Source organism: Cervus canadensis, chromosome 7, assembly GCF_019320065.1.
Source record: "Cervus canadensis isolate Bull #8, Minnesota chromosome 7, ASM1932006v1, whole genome shotgun sequence".
Lineage (NCBI taxonomy): Eukaryota > Metazoa > Chordata > Mammalia > Artiodactyla > Cervidae > Cervus > Cervus canadensis.
The window spans coordinates 83,933,980-83,958,543 of NC_057392.1; the positions used below are offsets into that span (position 1 = coordinate 83,933,980).

General features: G+C 40.3%; 1 protein-coding gene across 6 annotated transcripts in view; it reads left to right on the forward strand.

Annotated features, from left to right (window-relative positions):
- Positions 1-24,564, forward strand: part of VEPH1 (ventricular zone expressed PH domain containing 1) — a 312,127-nt gene that overhangs the window by 223,703 nt on the left and 63,860 nt on the right. For all 6 annotated transcript variants that reach the window (XM_043473913.1, XM_043473914.1, XM_043473911.1 and 3 more), the window contains 2 exons: positions 5,212-5,329; positions 22,415-22,551. In XM_043473913.1, coding sequence (XP_043329848.1) covers positions 5,212-5,329; positions 22,415-22,551 — 255 coding nt within the window. The remainder of the gene's footprint in view (positions 1-5,211; positions 5,330-22,414; positions 22,552-24,564) is intronic.

Below are 24,564 nucleotides of genomic sequence, written 5' to 3' on the forward strand. Positions count from 1 at the left end.
ATGTCTCTTTTTTTAATACACTGTCTAGGTTTGTCATAGCTTTTCTTCCAAGGAGCAAGTGTCTTTTAATATGCATAGAGATAATAAAAATAATACTTATTTTTAAAATAAGTATTCTAAAAGGGCTTACTGGTCATGCTGAATAGACTTGAAAACTGAAAATCTAAATGCTACTGTTGATATGTGTCTTAATTAACAAAAATCTAGAAAATTCATTGAATAGCTCCTATAGGCAAAGTGCTATACTAATTAATTTCAGAAGCTACAAAACAATGTAGAAATCAGTCTTCTTATTAAGGAGCTTTAATCCAGTTGAGAGCCAAAAAAGTCACATCAGAAGATTAATAATAACCTCATCCAAACACAAATAAAGGTGCATTCCAGTTTCCCTCTGTGAGAAATACTGTGAACCCAATGGATTACCTTACGTCCTTAGCATACAGGCTGTGTCTCTTACCTCTATATATCCTTGGTTCCTGACAACAGGTGCTCTTAATACTAAGGGATGTGACTTGAATTCAACAGAGATGTTTCTCAGAAATTGAAATAAATTTTAAAAATTAGAGCATAAATATTCTTTAGTGTCTCTTTTGCTAGTTTGTCCATTCAACATACAGTGTTTCTTACAAGACAGTTTGCCTACAGAATGTAGGAAAACATAAGTAATATAAAGATGAACAATATAGAGGTGAACCATTAATTTTCTTCCCTCAATAAGTTTATTTCACACCCTGAACTCCATGTAGTTAGAACATGTACAATAGAAATAACCATAAAGACATACACCATTACTATTATGTGAAAATATTGAAGACTGTTTTAAAAATAACTCTTTACATTTCTTAAAACATGCTTAAAGTATGTGCCCAGAGTTGATCCTATTAACCATAAGCACATAGAGCACATGAGGCAATCCTGTGTTCGTATCTGTGCAAAAATACTGTTAGAACAGAATTTAAACGTGCCAGAACCCAGAGTTCTTCCAGATGTATGCTTTCACTGATTTCTGGACAATTGTTTCCCAACACCCTCTCACAGTACACAGACCACATTATATGATGGACAGGCCACTTTGCACTTTTACAGAATCCATAGCATTAACTCATGCTGTCACTGTCATCAAAACAATGTTGTAAATATCCACTCATCTTTTCAAACTGGCTGGTGTAGTTTTCCTCTAGGGAGCATCACAAAAGACTTTTTATATGGTTTTCCAAATTCCTACTCCCATTAGGGTTTTTTTTTTTTTTTTTTCCCTAAACCTGGAGAAATATTCACTTAATCAGCTGTTCAGAAACATCATTTTTCCCTCCATGGGCTTTTATCCCTCTTGAATTAGACAGTGACTTTCAGGAAAATCCTTCTCAGTGCATGTTTACTATGATTATGTATCTTTTTATTTAAGTCAACAGAAATAATACAGACTTCAATATTTTTTGAGTTTTATTGAGGACTGATCTGGCGTGTACTTAAAACAATGTGACCCCTCTAAGTAGAAGCATCATTTTCATTGAAAATTGGCCAAGACTGTCATCTTCTCCTCTTCTTCACAATGCAGTCTAGGTATTGATGCCTAAGACTGGATAAGAAATTACCACAAACCTAGCAGCTTAAAAGAGCATGTATTTGCTATCTCACAGTTTGAGTCAGGAGTCTGCTTGTGACGTCGCTGGGTCCTGCACTCACGGTCTCACAAGGCTGCAATCAAGGTATTGGCCGGGCTGTGTTCTCATTTGGAGAGCTGTTTCTCATCGAATAGAAAGGGTCAGCTTTCAGGCTTGCTCAGGGTGCTGGGAGAAATTTGGTGGAGGGTCGTAGGACTGAAGGACTGGCTCTGTTACTGGCTGTTGCCTGAAGACCGCCACTGGGTCCTAGCAGTCACCCACAGTTCCCATCCACAGGGCCCTCTCCATGGGCAGTTCACAACATGGCAGCTTTCTTCTTCAAGGCCAGCAGGGGAGTTTCTCTCTGCATTCACTGGCAAGATTGGTTTTTTTGTGTGTGTATGTGTTTTGGGGGAGAGGGCGAGCAGGGATACATAATAATATAATCACGAGATTAATATCCTATCACCATTGCCATATTCTTGGTTAAAAACAAGTTACAGGTCTTTCCCACACTTAAGAGAAAGGGGTTATTCAAAGAGATGAACACCAGGAGATGGGAATTATTAAAAGGTCACCCTAGGATCTGTCTACCACAGATGATTGGTGTGAACAGAATGGTCTGTTCTGCCATTGAACAGAAATTTGTAAGGAGTGACCCTATGTAGATATAAATGGTTTTTGTTACTCTTCTAGAGGCTAGTTGTCTTGAATGAAGGTTGCAGTTCTTTAAGCACATCAATTTTGGTTCTCTTGTCTTAAAAAAAAAAAAAGAAGAAGAAGCCATATAGCAAATCCTGGGCTTCCCAGGTGGTGCCGGTGGTAAAGAACTCGTCTACCAATGCGACGGGTTCAATCCCTCGGTTGGGACGATCCCCTGGAAAAGGAAGTGGCAACCCACTCCTGTATTCTTGCCTGGAGAATCCCATGGACAGAGCAGCCTGGCAGGCTATAGTCCACAGGGTCTCAGACAGTTGGTCGGTCACAACTGAAGCATCTTATTGTGCTGTGCTTAGCCACTCAGTCTTGTCTGATTCTTTGCGACCCCATGGACTGTAGCCCACCAGGCTCCTCTGTCCATGAGATTCTCCAGGCAAAAATACTGGAGTGGGTTGCCATGCCCTCTTCCAGGGGAATCTTCCCAACCCAGGGATTGAACCTAGGTCTTCCACATTGCTGGTGGATTCTTTAGGGTCTGAACTACCAGGGAAGCCCACTTAGCACATCACAAATCCTAGGCAAGGCCTGGGGAAGCTATAGGACACAGCAGGGTAAAGAAAATAAGTAGGAGAGAGAAATAACGACCTCAAGCACACTGAAGAAATCAAAATTCCAAAAATTTAAGTATCGTTAGTTGAATGGCTTGTGTTTGCTTGTTTTGTGATTTATTTTGCTTTGATTTTCCACCAGTATTTGGAATTACCTTTGTTTCGTTTGTCTGTCTATTCAAAGTTGACTGTCACTACCAACTTCAGCAGTTCATAGAATTACCATCTACCTTCCTCACTCAGTCCCCTTTGCACAACACTTAAATCCTCTGAAGTAAATCTGCTTTTGACTCAAGAACTTGAACACTGGGATGTTACTTGCCATCTGTCTTAAACTTTGAAAGTAACTTTTTGCCAACACAAATGTGAATTATGAGCAACAACCTGGGATATTTCTGGTCTCACAACAGGAAAAATAAAGGAACCCTGAAGTATTATTTTAACTACTTTGTTTGCTAGCAGTGCTTGTGGTGAATGAAAAATTGATCCTTAATTGTGTGGGAAAGAGAGAAACGATATGCATACCGATGGCCAAGTATAGACTTCAGAGACTTAGCAGTTTTGAAACTGATATTTATGAACATCTGCTTTTGCCCCATAAATTTTAATATGGATTTCATCCTTTGAAACCTATAAGACTCCCAGGTGCTTCTTCAGTCTTTATCTTGGAAATATGCTTTTTTAAAAACCTCCTTTTTTTCTATTGAACACATTCAAAATCATTTTTTAAAAACATTTCTTTATAAACAGTGTCCGTTGGAATACCTAAAATATGATATTAAAGGTTAACAACTCAAAAAACTGTATTCAGCATTGTGAGCCTCCAACATGTCCAATCCCAGAATACAAACCATAAATGTCTTAATAAAGGGTACTGAGAGGTATTCATTTCTAGTCCCAGTTTATGCTTTTCATTATCCCACAAATAATTATTTAATGCTTGCATGTCTTTGGTGCTAACATTATAGTAGCCAATAAAACAAAGTCCCTGCCTTCATTGGGTTTTTGTCCCAGTGAATGTAAATGTTCTACAGAACAAATCCCCTTTAAATTTTCATAATACTGTTCATATAGTTCATTGAGAAACTTTTCACAGGGTCTGCAAACCAGTGATGTTCCTCCATTCTTGCTGTTGGACTAGATGCTGGGGATACAAGTTGTGAATGCAGTAGACGTGTTTCTGCTCTGAAGGAGCTGAGTTCAGCATACCTCTCTCCTGTGTCAAGAAAAGCAGACCCGAGGGCTTCAGGGTCTTCCCTATTTTAGATCCACCATAAGCAGTGCTAACAGTGCCTCCATCCCCTGGCTCTTGGGCATGCTGAGAGCTGTTACTATGGGTGCAAGATGAGAGCGCGGACCAGAGGCAAGGAAATACAATCACAGCTCAATAGACGACAAACAGATAAGTCAACTAGGCATGTGCGAGGCCAGCAAAGACAATAAATCCCTCTTAGGAAAGCAACTTTGTAAGAGTGCAGTTCTGGCCACCCTAGAGCAGAGGCTACAAGTCATTTACATAATAGGAGAGCCTCGGGAGGACAGTAGGGCTGTTTAATTTGGTTAGGCTAATAGTTTTCCATCCATTTACGGTGTAATGGAACCTCTCTCCTGTGCCTCTTAAATAGGAACACTTTGGCAGGATGCCACAGGGCACATAAAACAGGGTGGTCTTCTCAGCGTGTCATTTCCACTCAACCATTTAGAGGGGGAAAGTTAATTAATTTACGGATTAGGGCATTATTTTCCATTAAAACCAATGCAGCCATATTATGGACTAGAAAATGCAGAGTTTACATCCAATTTTAAGATAAAGTATGAAACTAAAGCAGGACTGGAGCCAAGGGCTAAGGGATTAAACACCCCTACACATTTCCATCAGCCCCCTGTGAAGCCAACCTAATAAAAGTAAGTTTTTGATATGGATAATTGATTCTCAATTCCATGTAAAGTGTAAATAAAAGACAAATCCCCAGAAGCATTCATTTTGACAGCATTGCCACTTGAATATCCCAGCTTTTTAGAAATTCTGGAGCTGTGGTTAGATGCATGAAAATTCTGGGCCACTTCAGGCTCTGACTTGGCACTCCCTCAGAGAGCAGTCCTGAGACCCATGCTGGCCACCCTCTGTGTTTAAGAGCAAGAACTCTCTTGGAAGAGTTTGAACTGGCTGCTCTTTTCTAAGATGGGCCATGAGAGGTTTACCCCATGCTCCCTCCATGTCAGAAGCCCTGAATCTGAGCCCTGGCTGTCCTGTGTCCACTTCCCCTTTGCCCAGCCTCAGAGTGCTGCGTGGCAGGCAGACACACTCATGTTCTTTGTGCTTTGTGTTCCTGAAACAGGATCTGGACCAGGTTCAGCTCCATCTGGAAGAAGTGAGGTTCTTCGACGTGTTTGGCTTCAGTGAAGCAGCAGGAGCGTGGCAGTGCTTCATGTGCAACAACCCCGAGAGAGCAACCGGTGAGAGCCCCCCTCCCTCCCCTCAGAATCACGTGTGCCCCTGGGGTTGCAGGGATGCAGGAACCCCACCACTCTGGTTGGCTTTCTTCTTGCATAAACATCCTAAGTTGGAATAATGCATAGACGTGTGCCTGACTGCCTCTTCTTCGTGTTGACAAAGATATCTCACCAAAGTGGGAGTGAGAAAAAGGGAAGGTGTTGGAACAGAGAGAAACATAAACCAGAAATGAACAAGAGGAACAGTGCCCACATCTATCTAGCTATCAAGAAAGTGGTACTGGCCATCTTATCCCAATAACATTCTTCATTTCAACCCCAGTGACCCTGAGGGTTAGAGAAAAACAAACATCCTGTCAAGAACCCCAAAGAAATGAGACCACACTTAAATGAGTGAGTGGTTTCACAGACCTCCTCATCTCCCTTAACATTTTTGCTTGATGATTGAGCTGGGTGAAAAATGAGACACTTAAAGAGTAAGGAATTATTTGAGAAATAATTTCATATCTGGTTATTTACCCTTCACCTTCCTTTATGCTGCACAAGGAACTTGGTCTACTGACTTGCCTAAAAATAATCATTGTTAGTCAATATGTGCCAAGCCCTATGCTAAACGTGTCAGGTATCTCATTTAACCTTCACAATAATCTCATAAGGCTAGTACTAATATTATCTCCATTTTACTGATGGGGCAACTGAGGCATGGAGGGATTTGGGAACTGCCTGAGGTGACACAGGTAATAAGTTAACAGCGGCTGGATTGAACCCAGTCTGACCCCAGAGCCCATGCACTTAACCATTTCCCCATGCTGTCTCCTGGTTACACTTGCCCCAGTTTAACCAGTGGACAGAGGTTGATAAAAAGTCTAATCTTCACAGAGTTATGCTGCCCTTGGGAATGGAATATTTTACCATCAATGTGATAGAGTTCTCAACACCGACATTGGTTCAAGAACTGAAGTATAGACCAAGAGAATGGTGTTGGAACACTGCTGGACACGAACCACTTTGTAGATGAGCCATCCTCTAGAGAGCTGTTGGTCACACCATCTGTACCCGTTCCTTGAATAGGGATTTGGTGCATCTTAAAGATCATCCATTGTGGCAAGTCTGTCCTCTTGCTCAGCCAAGAAGTTGCGACTGAATTGAAAAAGAAGTGTTTATTTTGGCCAGATGGAAATTTGAGGGGCTCACGCAGAGGCACCAAATAGAATGTATTACCCCACGGAGACAGTATGGGTGGAAGAAACTGGCAGTTAAGATGGCAACCTTCATGAGGCACAGATTGTTGGCTGATTACAGACTGAGATTGAGTTGATGCCAGAGTGAACACACTGATTTTTTAAAAAGTTAATTTGAGCAACGAAAGAATTGATGAATTGAATGTCCCCATTATGAAACTTTCTAACTAGACCTTATTTCACCTGTGAAAAAGACAGCATAAAAGAAACCTTATTTGAGATCATGGTGAAGGAAGGGACTTATCTGAGGTGGTTCTGAGAGGCCCTAAAGAATTTCATTCCAAGTAAGTTGAGTCCTTAATTCAATAAACATTAAATCGTATCTGGCCAAGGGAGGCTCAGGAAAGGAGCCGCAAGTTAAGACCACAAAGTGTTCCTTTAATATATGTTTTCTCAAATTCACTGCCGTGACTTAAAAAGAACATTTTGCACATTCATTCGTTCTTATTTGTGTTTCTCACAGTTAAATATAGACTGAGAACATATAGCAATAAAAATTCAAACAAGGCCAAACACTTTACAGCAGAACATATTGAATCAAAATGTTTGGTGCCAAAAACTTTTAGATTTCTTTGCTCATTTCCTTTTGCTTTATGAAAGGGGATTTGGGTCTGAGAGAAATCCTATTTTAAATTACTATTTTCACCAAAAACTCCCTGAAAAGTTTTTATAGATTGATCTAGTTTTCTTATTTTTATATAGCATATAAGTTATATATTTAATCCAAGTGAAAGGTCTGAAATAATACTGCTGACATATATTAATCATAGGAATGATATTTGCATTCATGTTCTGCTTAAATTATAAGTTTAAAGATGATCAAGACATGGGATTAAATATTTTGTTATTTGGTTATGCATAGGCAGCATAGAACTTGCATCCCATTTTTCATTTATGAAGTGCGTATTTGCTGTGTTGGTTGAATGTCTTCGACAGGCTAAACCTTGAGATAAAACATGAAAAAGGTACAATATCTCTGCTCTAAAAGGGTTCATAACCCAGTTAGGGCCAGACACATATAGAAAAATCTAGCATACTTCCTTGTTTTTAACATGCAATAAATACCTGTTGAGTGAGCCAATGAATGAATAATATTCAGAAATGGAAAAGCCAAATACAACTTGAATATTAAAATGTTCCAGGTCTATTGTGATTATGTGTTAATAATATCAAATATATCACTATATCATACCCAGTGCATTTTGAGTCTGGTAATGGAGACTGGTGCTTTTTTCCTCATTGAGAGAAGTCATTGTGTGTACAGCAGAGTCTACTTCCCTGACTGTCTCAGCTCCCAGTGTACCGTGCCTAAGTCCTGTTCCTGTTCTGGTTTGGTTAGCACTCCTGCAGGGCCCAGATGCCATGTCAGTCTCAAGGAGGAAGGGATTTAAAGAGAGAGAATTGGAGTCTAAGACAAAAGGCTGAAGAAATTGCATTTGGGTTTTTTTTTTAAGGTATTGGCAAAAGGTACCTTGTTCTCAAATAGTCATTGTTCCCGTATTTTTTTTAAAGTGCCAAAGTCTTCATAAATGGGGAACAAAACATGAGACAAGTAGAAAATTTCAGTTAGGCTTCTAGGAAGGACATCCTGAAATATAAATCCTTCTTAATAATGTATAGACTAAACTATGGGACTCCAGAAATTGACAACAAACCAACCGGCTTCCAAGGTCACTTTAAGGACATTCCCCTCCTTGAGTAGAGGTTATATCACCCCATCAACTCCCAGTCCTCTTCCCATCAGCTCCACCATCAGCAGACAGAAATTCACACAAGTTTACTGTTTCGGTATTCAACAAAATGTATATTTTATCCAGTTGAGTGTGAAGTCAGAGGAAACTAAATGCTAGAATAGTATAAAGGTCCTAAAATTATAATTGCTAGCATTTCTCATGCTAACTATGTGCTCCGCCTTACATGCATTTTTCTCACCATTATTGAGTCCATTTTTCAGATTAAGACACTGAAACAGAGAGAGGTCAAGTACTTTTTCTAAGGTCACACAGCTACTAAGTTGTACAACTAGCATTTTAATCCAGGTCAATTCTTGAGCCTGAAATTTCCATCTCTAGGGCAAATCCAAGTTAAAGGCATGGAATATTGAAAACTGCAAGAACAATTATTTCATAAAATTATAATATATTGGAAAGATCAAGGAGTGAGCCACCCCTCTGATGACCTAATCCTCTCAAACACAAGCAGGGATTTTGGTATGGGGATGTGCGGGAATCATGTCCTGATTACACATAGGACATGGTCACATAGAAGCTATTTCCAACTCCTCCAATTGCTGATTCAGTTTCTGATCGTCATTTTATAAAAACACAGAGTAGAAGGTTAGAAAGTTCCTGAAATAACTCAAAAATCCTCAGAGACTGGCTTGTTGGTGTGTATTGTCAATCGCATCAACCCCACGTGAATGAGAGAATAGATTGAGCAAACAGATCGGACAGAACAGAATCTCTTTCTGGAAAACCAAACAAACCCCTCTATCATAGTCCTCGTGTCCTGGAACTGCTAGTGCCTGTTAACAGTAAGAGTGAGTCAGCTGGAGTGCCCTGGAACACATCTGGCTGCCTATTCAGTCACATTTTTTTAAAGGAAGAGGAGGAACTAAATCATGACTTCCACTCTTGTTTCTTGAGACACATGGGATGCCTTTGTTCTTACACCCTACAGAAAGCAACTCAGAGACATCCTGGTTTTGGCACTTGCATCTTTGGCACTTGTAGAGCTGAGCCCTTGCCTGGGTGATCTCTCTCTTAGTCACTGGATATTTCAACACTGAATGCAATTGTCTGTAGGAGGTCTCCTTCGGCTATAAAAGAGAATGAAAGAAATGTTTTTTCAGACAGCCCTCAACCATCGATCATGATTCTTCTTTAGAACTTGATTTCAAACGTTTGTGCTACAAGAACATGCTGTCCATTATATCACATGGGCAAGTAGAGATGATTTCAAAATGCTATTAGGATGAGAAAGGCCTCTGTCAATAGATTTCCTCTGGACACTAAAAGCTGATACCAGCAGGGTGGCTCTCATTTTCCGGATACCTCCAGCCTAGGCTAGATGGCTTTCCACTCTAGATGCCAACTTGAAAATGGGCTAAATGAGGTTATCTCTGATGAATCAACTAGTAGGATGTAAATAACCTTGCGGGTCCATTAACATGAAAGTTTTCCATTTAATTTTAGTGCCAACTTTCACAGAACTTTATGGGTGACATAAGAAAACCCACTTTGGATTTTATACAGTGGCTGGGTTTGTCTTATGATGCCTTCCCTCCTACAACATGTGTGCATGTTGTCTTCCATGTTAAACATGGCTGGAGAGCCGAAACCAGTGCAGTGGTTGGGCAGGATAACTTCACATCTTCACACATATATACTGTTAATGACCCGGTAGGTAAAATTGAACCCCAGCCTATTTTTCAAAGATACTTTGAATTACATAATGACAAAACAAATACATGCTCAGCAGCTCAAATAAGTTACTATCCTTATCCTGAAATCTTTTTCTCTTTCCACTCCATGTGCCTGTTTTATGACTCTCTGTTAAGCTTTTCCCACACTCACATTCTATCTCTTTCTCACATAGGCACACACATACGCACATATGTGCATACACATTGGCATACATGGACAAATCACCCCGACAGAATAAACTCCCTTCTCTCTGTCCTTTTGTTCTCTGCCCACACCTTCTATAGTGTACACAGTGTGTTGCCATCAATCTCCTCCACTAGACAGTAAACTAGAGGAGGAAGAACCATACATTATTATTCTTTATATGCCCTACCCAGTATCTGGCACATGGTAGTGTTTAAGAAGTACTTGGCATATAGATGGATGATGGAATAATTCATGGATCGTGTAATGAATGCCAATAGGAGAAATAAGATTTGTTTTGAAACATAACTTTAAAATCTAATTCTTTCTCAAAAATAAAAAAGTAACAGCTTACTAAACTGAAACCTTGAAATAGCAACTTTTGCAAAGTTTATGAGAAGAAATGTTGCTGTGTACAAAACTTCAATACCATGTGGATACCCAATTTTAATATTTGACTAAAAGGTTTCAATACACACATATACACAGAGTTCATAGTAAACTTGCTAATAACCTGTGAGCCTCTATGGGAAATAAGCTAAGATAAGTAGCCTAATTCCCTTCAGGGGTTAATTTCTATTTTTCAGCCAGCATCACTATCAATCCTTCTGCCTTTCCAAACTGGGTCAACAACAATCTTGTCTTGATAGAGTGAAAGTATACTTGCAGCAAAGCATGAGTCACCCTGTGGTTTTCCAGAAACAAATCATCAGGCATCGAAACGTGTCTTTTTACACTAACAGAATAAGCTGAGTCAAGCCAGAATATCGAGGAGAGGAAGCATGCTTTAAAAAGGCAGACCAGAGTGAATTTATCAGTCCCTGTCACTATACAGATTTACAGTGACATTGACTTAAAGAATTTTTACACAGTTTTTAAAATTAAAGCACTTAGGATCTCTTAAAAGAGCTCTTCTTCCTGCAACTTAAACTCCCACGGGCTCTTAAACACCTTCATCTGGCTTCATGTCTCATTTCTCTTCACCTGTTGCCTCTGTCTCGCCTCCTCTTTATTTATTTATTTTTTTCCTCGCCTCCTCTTTAAAGCCAGAAGAGTCGTCACTGTTCACCCTGTGTTTCCTCGCCTCCTGCTCCTCTTGACTCAACCCTTTCTAATCTGGCCTCTCAGCCCATAATCTCTATGGTCATTCAGGTCATGCAGATTCCAGGACTGGATATGTTTCAGTCCTTGTGTCACTTGCCTTTCAGTTCAGTTCAGTCACTCAGTCGTGTCCGACTCTCTGCAACCCCATGAATCGCAGCACCCCAGGCCTCCCTGTCCATCACCAAATCCCGGAGTTTACTCAAACTCATGTCCATAGAGTCGGTGGTGCCATCCAGCCATCTCATCCTCTGTCGTCCCCTTCTCCTCCTGCCCTCAATCCCTCCCAGCATCAGGGTCTTTTCCAATGAGTCAGCTCTTCACATGAGGTGGCCAAAGTATTGGAGTTTCAGCTTCAGCATCAGTCCTTCCAATGAACACCCAGGACTTATCTCCTTTAGGATGGACTGGTTGGATCTCCTTGCAGTCCAAGGGACTCTCAAGAGTCTTCTCCAACACCACAGTTCAAAAGCATCAATTTTTCAGCACTTGCCTTTAGCAGCATTCAATTCTGTGGGCCAGTTCCTCCTTCCTCAAACATTCCCCCCTTTACCTTCTGTGACTCAGCATTCTTCAGTGTCCCTCCTGCTCTAAACACTCCTTCTCAACCTCCTTTCTGGGCCCACCTTCCTCTATCCAGCTATTCATTATCAGTGCACATTTCTTCCCGTCACCATAACTCTCTCCCTAGTCAGTCTCCACGGGTCTGTGGCTTTAGTAACTGCTTCTGTGACAAAACTCTCAAATGTGTATCTGCCCTTCTCTGCTTGACTCTTCCTGCTTGATAATTCAAAGACAGCTCAAACTCAGTTCATTTAAATTAAAACTCATAAATGTCCCACCCTTCCCCCGAAAAAAAAAAAAAAAAAAAAAACCCATCTGACTTTCTTTCAGCACCCCCCACTTCAGTAATTATAACATCACTCGTTCTGAGGCATCAGCCAAACACCCCATTCCTTCTCCCCACCCCTATCCAGCCTGTCACCCAGTATTTGGATTTCCCTTCTCAGGTGCTTTCAACTCTGTCCATCTCTCTTCATTACACTACCATCACCTCTTGCCTAAAATAATGGCAGTAGCCTCCTGCCTGAACTACTTGGACCTTCCAACCCCCTTCCCACATTGTAGCCAGAGTGACCTCTTCAAAGCACAAATCTTGGCACCACTCTCTGTATAAAACCTTACAACGGCTTCCCACAGCTCTTTTTTTCCCCCCATTTATTTTTATTAGCTGGAGGCTAATTACTTTACATTATTGTAGTGGTTTTTGCCATACATTGACATGAATCAGCCACGGATGTACATGTGTTCCCCATCCTGAACCCCTGTCCCACTTCCCTCCCCATCCCATCCCTCTGGGTCTTCCCAGTGCACCAGCCCTGAGCACTTGTCTCATGCATCCAACCTGGACTGGCGATCTGTTTCACGCTTGATAATATACATGTTTCAGTGCTATTCCCACAGCTCTTAAACACCAAACTCCACCTCCAGCGCCTGACAGCCTCGCATGCAATGCCCTCTCTAGCCTCTCCGGCCTCGTCTTGTCCCCAGTGCCTCTCCATTCTCGCCAGAAAGACCTCCTTTCAGTTCTTATATTCACCACACTTCTTCCTGCCCTGGGCTTTTTTATCTTTTATTCTTCTGCTAGGGAGCACCCTGTCTCCCCTCATCAGCTAGTTAATGTAGATAATAACTTTCCCATTACAACTCAAATTCACTGCCTTAGGGAAGCTTTCTGTAACCTCCCAACTAATGCTAAGGCCCGCAAAACATTTCAGATCTCTCCTTGTAATACTTGTTATACCTGTCATCTTCCTTTCTGTCGTTGTTAGTTTTTTTGTTTGGTTGATTTTGCTTTGATTGTATGATCAGTGTCTGTTTCCTCTAGTAAACAAGTTCTATGGAGGGAGCCCCCTCCTCAGACCCTAGCACACAATACTGAAAGTGAAAGTCACTTAGTCATATCCGACTCTCCATGACCCCATGGGCTGTCCATGGAATTCTCCAGGCCAGAATACTGGAGTGGGTAGCCTTTCCCTTCTCCAGGGGATCTTCCCAACCCAGGGATCCAACCCAGGTCTCCCACATTGAAGGTGGATTCTTTACCATCTGAGCCACAAAGGAAGCCCGAAAATACTGGAGTGGGTAGCCTATGCTATAGATAGTCAAAAAATATTTGCCAAATGAGCAAATGACCAATTTTGTATCTTCTCAGAAAATCTTTAGTATAATTTTTCTTAGGCAAGTGGTGACAAAAACCAAATTAATGAATTCACAATAATTCATTTTAAGAGAAAAAAAGGGATTCATATGATGGCATTTTCAGTGTATCTTTTGTGCCAAGTATATTCTTTGTTTAAGCAGTATTTTCTTAAATAAGTTCTTCTCAAAAGTACTATAAGAGATCATTTTATTTAACAGAGAGTGAGATATTCTGTGTGTATGTATATATATCAGATACAGTGTTATAATGGATATGTTACAGGTAAAACTTCCAATGCAGACATTGTAAAGCTTCTATTTATTGCCAAAAAGTTGGAAGCCAAGTGTTCAACCACAACAGATGGAGTTTGTGTTAAATAATTCTACAAAAACAGTATAGACCTCTTCAGAATGCTCTTAAACAACCAAGAATGCACATGCATACAGGTGGGACAATGGCTAACACATATGCAACCTGTGACAGACTTCCCTGATGGCTCAGGGGTAAAGAATCTGCCTGCAGTGCAAGAGACGCAGGAGACACGGGTTCCACCCCTGGGTTGGGAAGATCCCCTGGAGAAAAGAATGGCCACCTACTCCAGTATTCTTGCCTGGAGAATCCCACGGACAGGGGAACCTGGTGGGCTACAGTCTGTGGGGTTGCAGAATCAGACACAAGTGAAGTGACTGAGCATGCATGCATGCAACTTAGACAGCTCAAACCAGATGACTCTCCTTATCACAGAGCTGGTACAGGTATGAAAGTGAAAGTGTTAGTCACTCAATCATGTCCAGCTGAGCGACCCTATAGACTGTAGCCCGCCAGGCTGCTCTATCCATGGGATTCTCCAGGCAAGAAAACTGAAGTGGGTAGCCATTCCTTTCTCCAGGGGATCTTCCTGACCCAGGGATCAAACCTGGGTCTCCTGGATTGCAGGCTGATTCTTTACTGTCTGAGCCACCAGGGAAGCCCCTGATACAAGTATGTCACATCTATTTTCCCCCAGCTTTCCCCACAGCTCTACAATGTCCAGGCAGTGCAGAAAAGCACCCAACCTTTAAAACCATCTAACACCCTACAGTCAGTAATACGTATCCATGAGATCATAGAAATGAGTTGACAGCATGGGACCAGCATGGGAAGAGTATATGGAACCCTTTTTTACTCAAAGTTCAAGAATAAGATTGAGCAGTTCTTGCCATTCATTTCTACACCCCTGATCTTTTCCCATTGGTCCCTGTCAGTCATTACTGGGCAAGTGTGGGCCAGGATTATTTGGTAGGTTCCCATAAGGGACCCAAAGGTGACTATTCTTAACTTCTCAGAACTACTAAACAGGTTACCCTCTTGGCAGGTGGCCTTAGAATTTTTGTCTCACTGATGAACAATAAATAAGCCAAATTCCACAAACATTGATTCTGAGCATTTTTTTCCTGTAACTCTATTAACCTAAATCAAGGACATGCATATGATCTTTTTTTTAACTTAAAAAAATTTATTAATTTTTAATTGAAGGATAATTGTTTTACAGTACTGTGTTGGTTTCTAACAAACATCCACGTGAATCTGCCATAGGTTTACCCATGTCCCCTCCCACTTGAACGTTCCTCCCCCTCCCTTGCCATCCCACCCCTTTAGGTTGTTACAGAGCCCCAGTTTGAGTTCCCGGGTCATATAGCAAATTCCTGTTGGCTGCCTATTTTACGTATGGCCATGTATGTTTCCACGTTACTCTGTCCATACATCATAGCCTTCCTTGCCCCTCCTCCCTAGCCATGTCCATAAGTCTATTATTCTCTGTGTCTGTGTCTCCATTGCCTCCCTGCAAGCAGGTTCATCAGTGCCATCCTTCTAGATTCCACATATATGTGTTAGTATACGATATTTGTTTTTCTCTTTCTGACTTACTTCACCATATGATCTTATACTGCTATCCTATGCTTTAATTTTATGGAAAGTTCACAACAATTTTTTTCCCACTATTGGTTTTGCAGTTTTACTATTTTGGATATTGTATGGCCTATTACTGTCATCTACCATGAAGCTACTATCATTTCTTAGAAGTTCTTGAGCCATGTTAGAATCAGATGGGGATGCTGTTAAAATGCAGGGTCCCTCACCCTACCCCAAAATTATGGTTCAGTGGGTTCAGGGTGGTGCTTTGGAATTTGCATTTTAATAAGCCAGCACATAATTCTGATATAGGTGTTCCTCAGAACACAGGTTGGGAAACACTGCTCTACAAGTTTATAAAATAGTAGTTCTAAAAGGCTTTTTTTAGAACAATATTTCAGCAGTTAATAGAGAAGCCTAGAAAGCAGGCTACATTTCGATGGGCATGAAATTACTGAGAAAGGCAGTCAGTTGGCACAAGTGAGAGTGCCCTCAGAGGGCTGCTGTCACATTGAGCTTGCCTGTCTTTTTTTGGACCCCACACATCTTGTGGGATGTTACAAAATCGATGCTGGATTATGCCTCCTTGTTTATTCACTACTGGTAAGGAAATATGGGCCTCTAAACACTGCCTGGGTAGTCATATGAAATATGCCATTTGTTACGATCCTTAGTGATTTCAGAAACCACAGACACTCAGTCTACAGAATGTGGCTCCTACGGCCTCCTCACTTGGTGCTTCTACCCCTCTTTTAGTGTACCCTCTATAATCAGAGTTGGGTTTATTAGATCTGGCACACACACAAGAAAATCAGTAAAACCATAAAAGGGGATTAGAGTAAACTTGAGACTCTCAATACACGGAAAGAAATTCCCCACAGACTGTATACGAGTTGTAATTCTCAGAAGCAGTTTTTTAAAAAAGACATACTTTTTCTCACTTCTTATTTTAAAACTAAATATTTGAGATTTACTTATTTCTTCCAGATTATGCCTTCTTTTCAAGGCATTTGTCTTTCTTTAACAATCAGGAAAAACATCTAAGAATTCCAATATCACAAATTAAGTTTATGACGGTCTTAATTATTTGTGCATAATGCAATACTTTTAAGACAAAAGTTGCATGAGCCAAAAGCACACAGTATAAGGAACTTCTGGGTGTGGGTAGTAGTCAGTACAATGTGAATACTAGTTAACGGCGGTGGGGGTGTCAACATCTACTATCATAAGAATAAGCAGGAAGCCTGGGGTAAAAGGGAGCAACCAGTAATGATGTGGAAAAGCCTCCCAATGCAGCCCAATCCATTACTGGATTAGCTTGAAAATGGCCATTGTGATGAACAAATGGATCTGTTACTCAAAATCAGAAGAGTTCACCTCCCTTTGGGACTCTTTGAATTGCTTATCACACCTCAAATTCAAAGCCTGCAGTCCTTGAACTTTAAAAGGGTTTATTGTCTTACTCTGAATTCTCTCACCATTCCTAATGCTTTAATATAGTATGGGTTTATTACATCCTTAATTGGAGGGAAGGAGATAGGTTTTATCCTCAGGCCATTAGGATCTGGTATTTATAAAAACCAACTGTTCATCATTACAGTCAGAGAAGGTGATGACGATGATCATGAAGATAATAGCCACTATTTGCTGACATCTTCTTAGATAGCAGAACTTAGTTAAGCAAGGCTAGTGCTAACTTTTACAGAATTTTATGTACCTTTATTAATGGTGGTTGATGTCCGCTTAGGGGGGTGTATGACCTAAATAGCAAAATTCAGGCTGAATTTCAACCTCTATACCCCCCTTAGCTGAGTGCTCTTGGGCAGTGAACAACCTGCTGGGTGGCCCTGTTGTTAAGCGTGACATCTCTGGAGAAGAGGAAACTGAAGCTCTGCTGCTAAGTCACTTCAGTCATGTCCGACTCTGTGCAACCCCATAGACGGCAACCCACCAGGCTCCCCCGTCCCTGGGATTCTTCAGGCAAGAACACCAGAGTGGGTTGCCATTTCCTTCTCCAGCGCATGAAAGGGAAAAGTGAAAGTGAAGTCTCTCAGTCGTGTCCCGACTCTTAGCAACCTCATGGACTGCAGCCTACCAGGCTCCTCCGTCCATGGGATTTTCCAGGCAAGAGTACTGGAGTGGGGTGCCATTGCCTTCTCCGAACTGAAGCTCAGGGAAGCTAAATAACTTGTGCAAGACCATTCAGCCATTGAGTTGCAGTTTCTGGACTTCAGCTAAGGTCTGATTCCAAAGTCATTGCCCTTACCCCATCAACTCTCGGCCTAGACCAGAGAAAGTCTTTGGTACAGCCCTGTATGATTTATTACAGTAAGGAGAAAACACGGCATCCAACACACTATATTTAACTAAATTATAATTGGCTAAGGTATGTACCAGGTGAAGCAGTTGGTAAAGAATCTGCCTGCCAGTGCAGCAGACACAAGAGACACGGTTCGATCCCTGATTTGGGAAGATCCCTTGGAGCAGGAAATGGCAACCCACTCCAGTATACTTGGCTGAAAAATCCCATGGACAGAAGAGCTTGGCAGGCTACAGTCCATGGAGTTGCAAAGAGTCAGACACAACTGAGCACGCTCACACACACACACGCACACACACACACAAGGATATAGTCACAATTGCAATAAACCTTAATGCAAGGTGGAGACCTTAAATTACTGAACTCTCATGCTCTTGAGTTGTATGACTACAGAAATTATTGTTTTTCATTATGTTCATTACAAAGCATTAGCTTCCACTTTGCGTGATGTCCAGGGATCTTTAGGACTGGTCTCTCCTTGAATCTCACACCTCATCTCTTGCTAGCCGATCCTGCCAGGTTCCCATCACTAAGAATAAGTGACAGCTTCTAGAATGCATTGCATGCCCAGTCTGTCAGCCTCAGCCCTTTGCAGGTTATTTTCCTTTTTCTTTTTTCAGAATATCCCTCTTCACTTCACCTTCATCACTGCCATTTGTCCTTCAGAATTCAGCCCAGACGCAGATACTCCAGGAAGCTTTCCTGCTTCCTACCCCCAATGTAGAGCAGGTGCCTCTCCAGAGTGTTCAGTCTCCTTACCTCTGGTTTTCAGTTACATTCTGGCAGGCGATCAGAGGGAGGGAGCGGTGTGAGGTCTGCTTATTTGTTCCCGACTCCCTACCTGCTTGGTCACTGCAGGTTGACCGTGCCCTCCATCCACGGCCCCAGCTCCTGTCGGGCGGTGCTTTGCATACAGCCCCTAACTGGTCTCTTCAACTTCCACTTCAGCCAGAGGGGTGTTGTGCCTCCTCCTGGTTTCTGGCCCCGGAGCACTAAAATGCCTTTCCTAACCATGCCCACATCTGTGTAAACAGTCCCTTTATTAACTCCCTTCAGTTGCCCAGCTGGAGGTGCCCCTGTTTCCTGCTGTGACCATGCCTGATCCACAGCTGATCCCATCTGGTGTCCAGGAGGCTTCATGCCTGTGCCGGCTCTAGGCCCCTGATTAGTCCTTAAGAAAAGCAAGATCTTTGATAATGGGGATTCAGAAGACCTTTCAAATAAAGTCCAACATGACCTCCCCTATGATTATCTGATACCCAATCTCTTTCCTGGGTCTTACACCAAAAAAATCTTAAATTGCCTACAGGCAACCCCTCCCCCTTCAGCTCATGACTTTGACCAAAGTGATTGCTTTACAAACTTGCTTCTGAGTTCATTGATTCTTCCAGCTTCTTTAGGTTTTTTCTTTTCATTCACTTCCCCTCACATGTCATTCTTGCTACCTCAGTCCTTCTCTGCAGTCCTTCCACAAGTTCCTCTCTCCCTTCTTTAGCAGGGACTCAGCCCTCCTGTCACTCTCTCCCAGCTAGAAGGAGAATTTTCTTTCTTTGAGTTCTGTAATGCTTGGCTTCTCTATACCAAACTCTACACTGAGTTGTCAAATTTGTAAAATGCTTTATCTCACCACAAGATGGTAAACTCAGGCTCTCTCTGAGCTGGGCTTCGTGACGCCCTCAGATCCAAACGCAGTGCTTTATAGCCTACATGTGCTCAAAATTATGTGTGAGATGACTGGATATGGCTGCTAGATCAATAGAGGAACATTCTTTATTGCTTTAAGGTATCTGTGCCTGATATTATTCACCACCTTCTCAGTGAGTAAGACTAACATTTTCAAATTTCATCTTTTATCAACATAAATGTCGTCAAGTCCTGGTGCAAAAAGGAATACAGTGAATATATAACCATTTGTATTAGCATTCTAAGACTTTTAAGTTGATAAATGTAATAATTTGGGTTCCAATTACACTAGAGAATTTAGTTTAATATTTCATAAACTGAATTATTTTCAGTTTATTTCACAAATAAATGAAATATTCTGTAAACTGAATTATTTTCAACCAACTGATAATTTTAAAAAGGAACAGTTGCTGGTTGGTAGAGAATGTCTTAGCCAAACTGTGATGCTTTGAATGAAATAATGTGTTAATTAGCAAGTGAGAAAATACTTAAATATCCTGTATGCATTACATGCAAGCAAGATAGTTTTAGGCACATGATCATTTCCTCATAGTCTCATTCGACATGTTCTTTTTCAAGTGGAATATGATCATCCTTAGAAAGAATTAGTTCCCCATTTTGGTCATGAAGAGACAGCAATATCATATGAGAATTATTGCTCACCAGGACGTGCTATGGGCAATAGACCTATTGAAAGAATGCGTGGCCAGTAACACTTATGCCAGACATAGTTATTTTAAAAAACTTTTTTTTAGAACCCAGGATAGCCACTGGAAAAAAAAATTAGTCTTTCTCTTTTTTTGCCTTTTGAAACTATTTTTAAATTAATCCTATATGTACAAATAGCCTGACTTTTAAGAATTACCTGAAGTTGACTCTGATTCCTAAATTAAGGTCCTAACAGGCAGCTAGTTTAAAGTGCTGCTGAAATTTCCTTCCTAAAATCTTTTCCTTGGACTTTTCCCTGGGATCCACTTTCACTGGCAGTGAAAATCTACAGTGAAGTCTTCTTTGCTCAGCAGCATTTCTCTATCAGTCTTCATCTTTCATTTTCCAGTAAGCCTATCATTTTCTCTGGAGTCTCTCACAATCATTGTAGGCATGTGGGTCTGTGGGCATGTTATCCCAGCCACTTCATGTCTCAAACAGTTCCTTTGACTATTTTGGTCACATACACTTCAAGTGAAGCATTTGCACCTGCCTTGAGATTTGGATCTACGTTGAGAAGTTCTTGTAGCTAACTCCCAGTGTCAGATTCAGAAGGAGACATGTGCTTAAATATTACCTAAATCCCAGCCCTCCAGGACCAGTAGCACTTGGGGAAGATGTGGTGTCCCGAGTGCTCTACCTGCTACATAAAGGAAGCAAGGACTGTGTTTATGGAAAATTTAAATTTGCAAACAGCATACTCCCTTTAAGAAAGCTCTTAATAGATGATTGCTAGCAGAACACAGATCATTTTGTTAGCATTGGTTGTCGATGATTCTTGAGCAATTGCCTTGCATACTCTCCGCTATGCCAAGTACTAGCCGCCATGGGGCACACTAGAAAATGGGAGGTACTTCTCATCACTGAAACCTCAGATTAAATGCCACCTCGAATGTGCAAGCTCTTTCCTGACCACTTACATGCATGTGCACCAACCCCAAGTCACTCACTCTCTTCATCATAACCTACCACTATCTAACAATATATTTCATATATTGTTTCTGTTACTAGCCTTAATTTGGGATTGACAATGGAAGATCCAATTGACTAGTCATCAGACAAGAAGGGAAAAAAGCCAGATTAGCTTTAATAGAATTTGTTTATAAAAACTATATATTTTATTATTTCTTACCCTGACAGTGCTGTCATGATGGACAAATACCCCATCTGAGCTAATTATTTAACCTATATTAGAAAAGAGAAATGATGAATGGGAAGGACAGGTTGTGTTCATATGTTCAAAGAGGTACTATCCAAATTTAACAGTAATTAACAAATTTCATTACTTTCAAGGTGCCATGAATATCAAACATTAATGTAAATAAATAAATATTGTCATACACCTCAGAAATCAGATTTTTTTACATGAATTGGAAGAATGAATCTTACATAGTTTGTAAAACAAATGATTCTTCAGTTCAACATATAAACTTCTGACATCATAATCAATCTTCTAACTCTATGGTTCTGTGTTATCATCCGTACTCTACTTCAGTGTGAAATGAATCCATTAATTCAACAAAAATTTACACACTTCATACTAGGTATGCCTGATCTAACAATAGTGAACAAAGCAAAGACGCTGACCTCATTGAGCTTTCAGTTGAATGGTAAAGAAAGACATTAATCAGGTAAATGCCAATAATCATCTTTGAATGATGATATCTGAGAAGAGAAACATACCAGATGCTCTGAGAATATATGGCAGACAAAGTCAGTTGGGTCTGGGTTTGGGAGAAGTCTCCCAGAGGAAGCCACGTTTTGAGTTGAAATATGAAATAATTAGTTTTTAACTAGGTGAAGATTTAACTGTGGAGAGTGGAGATAGAGTGTGTGTTCCAGAGAGTGGAAAAATCATGTTCAAAAGAGTGGGGTAGGTTTGTTTTTGCAGCTGTTAAGCGTTCAGGAAAACACATATTTGCACTACATTGACTTTTGCTGGCAAATAGCTAAATATACTTGGTTTGTGATTGTTTATAAAACTACATCTCTAAAAGTTTGTGTGAATAACATACCATGAAACAAAGGAGTTAGGAAGCACAGTGCTGAGTATCTGGATGAACTTTAAAAAACTGCTAACCAAATGCTCTTTTCGTGAAATATATTCCTTTTGCAAATCTCAATGAGGGCTTTCAACACTTTTCCATTATCATATCTAAATTGTGCATTCTTTTAGGGACAAAGGGGGAAAGCTTAACCAGATTCATAATTTTTTAGCCACTTTCCAAGTATACTTATTGGGTCTGGTTCACTGTACAATTCTGACTTTTGATCATTTGCCAAATGAATAATGAAAAATAAATGGCTTGAATGTTCTATTACCTTCAACAGTTATAAATCAAGATGGCCAGCCCCTCATAGAAGGAAAACTTAAAGAGAAGCAAGTCAGATGGAAGTTCATCAAAAGGTGGAAAACCCGTTATTTTACACTGGCTGGAAATCAACTTCTGTTTCAAAAAGGAAAGTCTGTAAGTCCCTCTGCCATCTTTTACGCGTTTTTAAAGTCTTGATCTTTGCCAACCTGATAGGCATTTTGTTTGGAGTAAAATGGCCAATAATTTTTCCTTCTCCATTTTACAGTTCTACAGTGTCATTTTATTATATATACCTTTTTGACTGTCTGTTCTATTCGTTCCTAAATAAGTTGGTTCACTGTCCTTCACAGTTGATTATGGAAGGGTTTTTTTGTTAACGTAAGTTTTAGAAGATGAACCACAGAAGGTCTACCCAGGAATCTTGACTTGAACCCCGTGCATTCTGTTTCCTTGTGGATCACCTACATAAATGTGTGGCTTTCTCTGACTTCTTTTACGATTGAAGGCTATATTTGGATGTGGGGACCTGAAGAAGGGGAATAGTAGGCAGGGAAGAAAGAGAAAAGGTTGATTTATTTTAAGTACTTTTTGTGTAGTCAACCCAACTCAGTTTTGCTTGGGGAAAATATTACTGTCTTTCATTTAATATTCAGTTAATGGATAGAACAAAATTCTGAAAGAATTAATAAATATTCATTTAATATAATTTTCAGTCTTAAGTAGGAGTAAATATCTGTATTCTGAATTTTCAGTGAGAAACTTGTGAAATAACATTATATTGCAATCAACAATGCAAAGTATCCCTTTCTTTCCAAATCAGAGTTATTTATCATTAAACTCTTCTCACTCAAGATTGGGGAACATGAAATCTTGATGTACTTCTTGGCTATTTTGAGATATAATAATAATAACTTCTCAGTGCTTATCATGTGCCACAGTGGATTATCTCTCACAATCTTCAGAACAATTCTTTGAGATCAGCACTGTTATTATTGCCATTTTATAGATGGGGAAACTGAGGCACAAAGAGACTGGTGGGCTTGTCTGAGGACAGAGCCAGTAAGGTGAAAAAGGGTAAAGCTGGAGTTAGACTCAGGCAAAGTGACACCAAAGTATGTTCTTAAATGAGTACACCATCAAGCTTCCCATGTACATCTAAAATACAGGGTTAGCAGCAAATCAAAGCGTGTCTGGATTAATTGATGAGAGTGTTAAATTACTAAAAAATTACATTTCACTAAGAGCACATGCACTGCATCTTTAGAATGCTCATTACCAAATTTGTTTAAACTTCTCAACAGAAATCAAATATGGTGTATCTGTATTATGATGAATTCTGATCAGTGTTCTTTTAGTTAATAAAGCTTCACATTAACTTTTTAAAGGAAAAAGAACATTTTGATGGCACCTGTTTTGAACTCATGTTACTTTCTTCATCTGTGTGTTTTGTAAAATATACAGATGGACTTTCCTGTGGCTAAAGATCTTTTTGAATGAGAAGTGTAATGGTGTGTTCAATTTGGAAAGTTATTGGAGGTGTAAGGAAGCATTTTTTTTTAGCATAGGTTCACACTGAAGCAACTTTAAAGTGTTTAAAATGACCATTTGAACTTCCTATCTTTGTTAAAGAAATCAGAATAGAAGTTAAGATGTAGTGATTTTTCCGATCCCTTGGGACAGAGTAGAGTTAGTGCGTAAGAGTGTTTTTCCTGAACTCAAATACTGACCTTTATACTTCTTGATTCAGAGCTCTTTAATAAAAGTTAAAGAATAAGCTATTTTATGATTGGCTAACTTATTTGACATCTTTATCAGGAGATAACGATTTGACATTCCAGAAGTCTGACAGATCATTTGGCTCAAATATTAGGAAATACCATACTATAGCAAAACCCCTCTCATCCTCAGGGACACTGTAGCCTTGCAGTGGTCAGCAATCCAGCTGCAGCTTCTGCCACATCATAGAGGGCCTTTCTTGTAAGTGAGGAAAATGTGCATTTTAAAGTAAGAACTAAAAGCTTTAGTGTTATTTTTCACTTTTGCCTTCTAAGGTCTTCATCTCCACCAAACAGCTAGGTAATGGTTTCCTTTGATTTCTTGTCTGTTTCTATCTTAGATAATTCACTGTCCACTGGTAACCTTTTTTTCTTTCTTGTTCACTTCCTA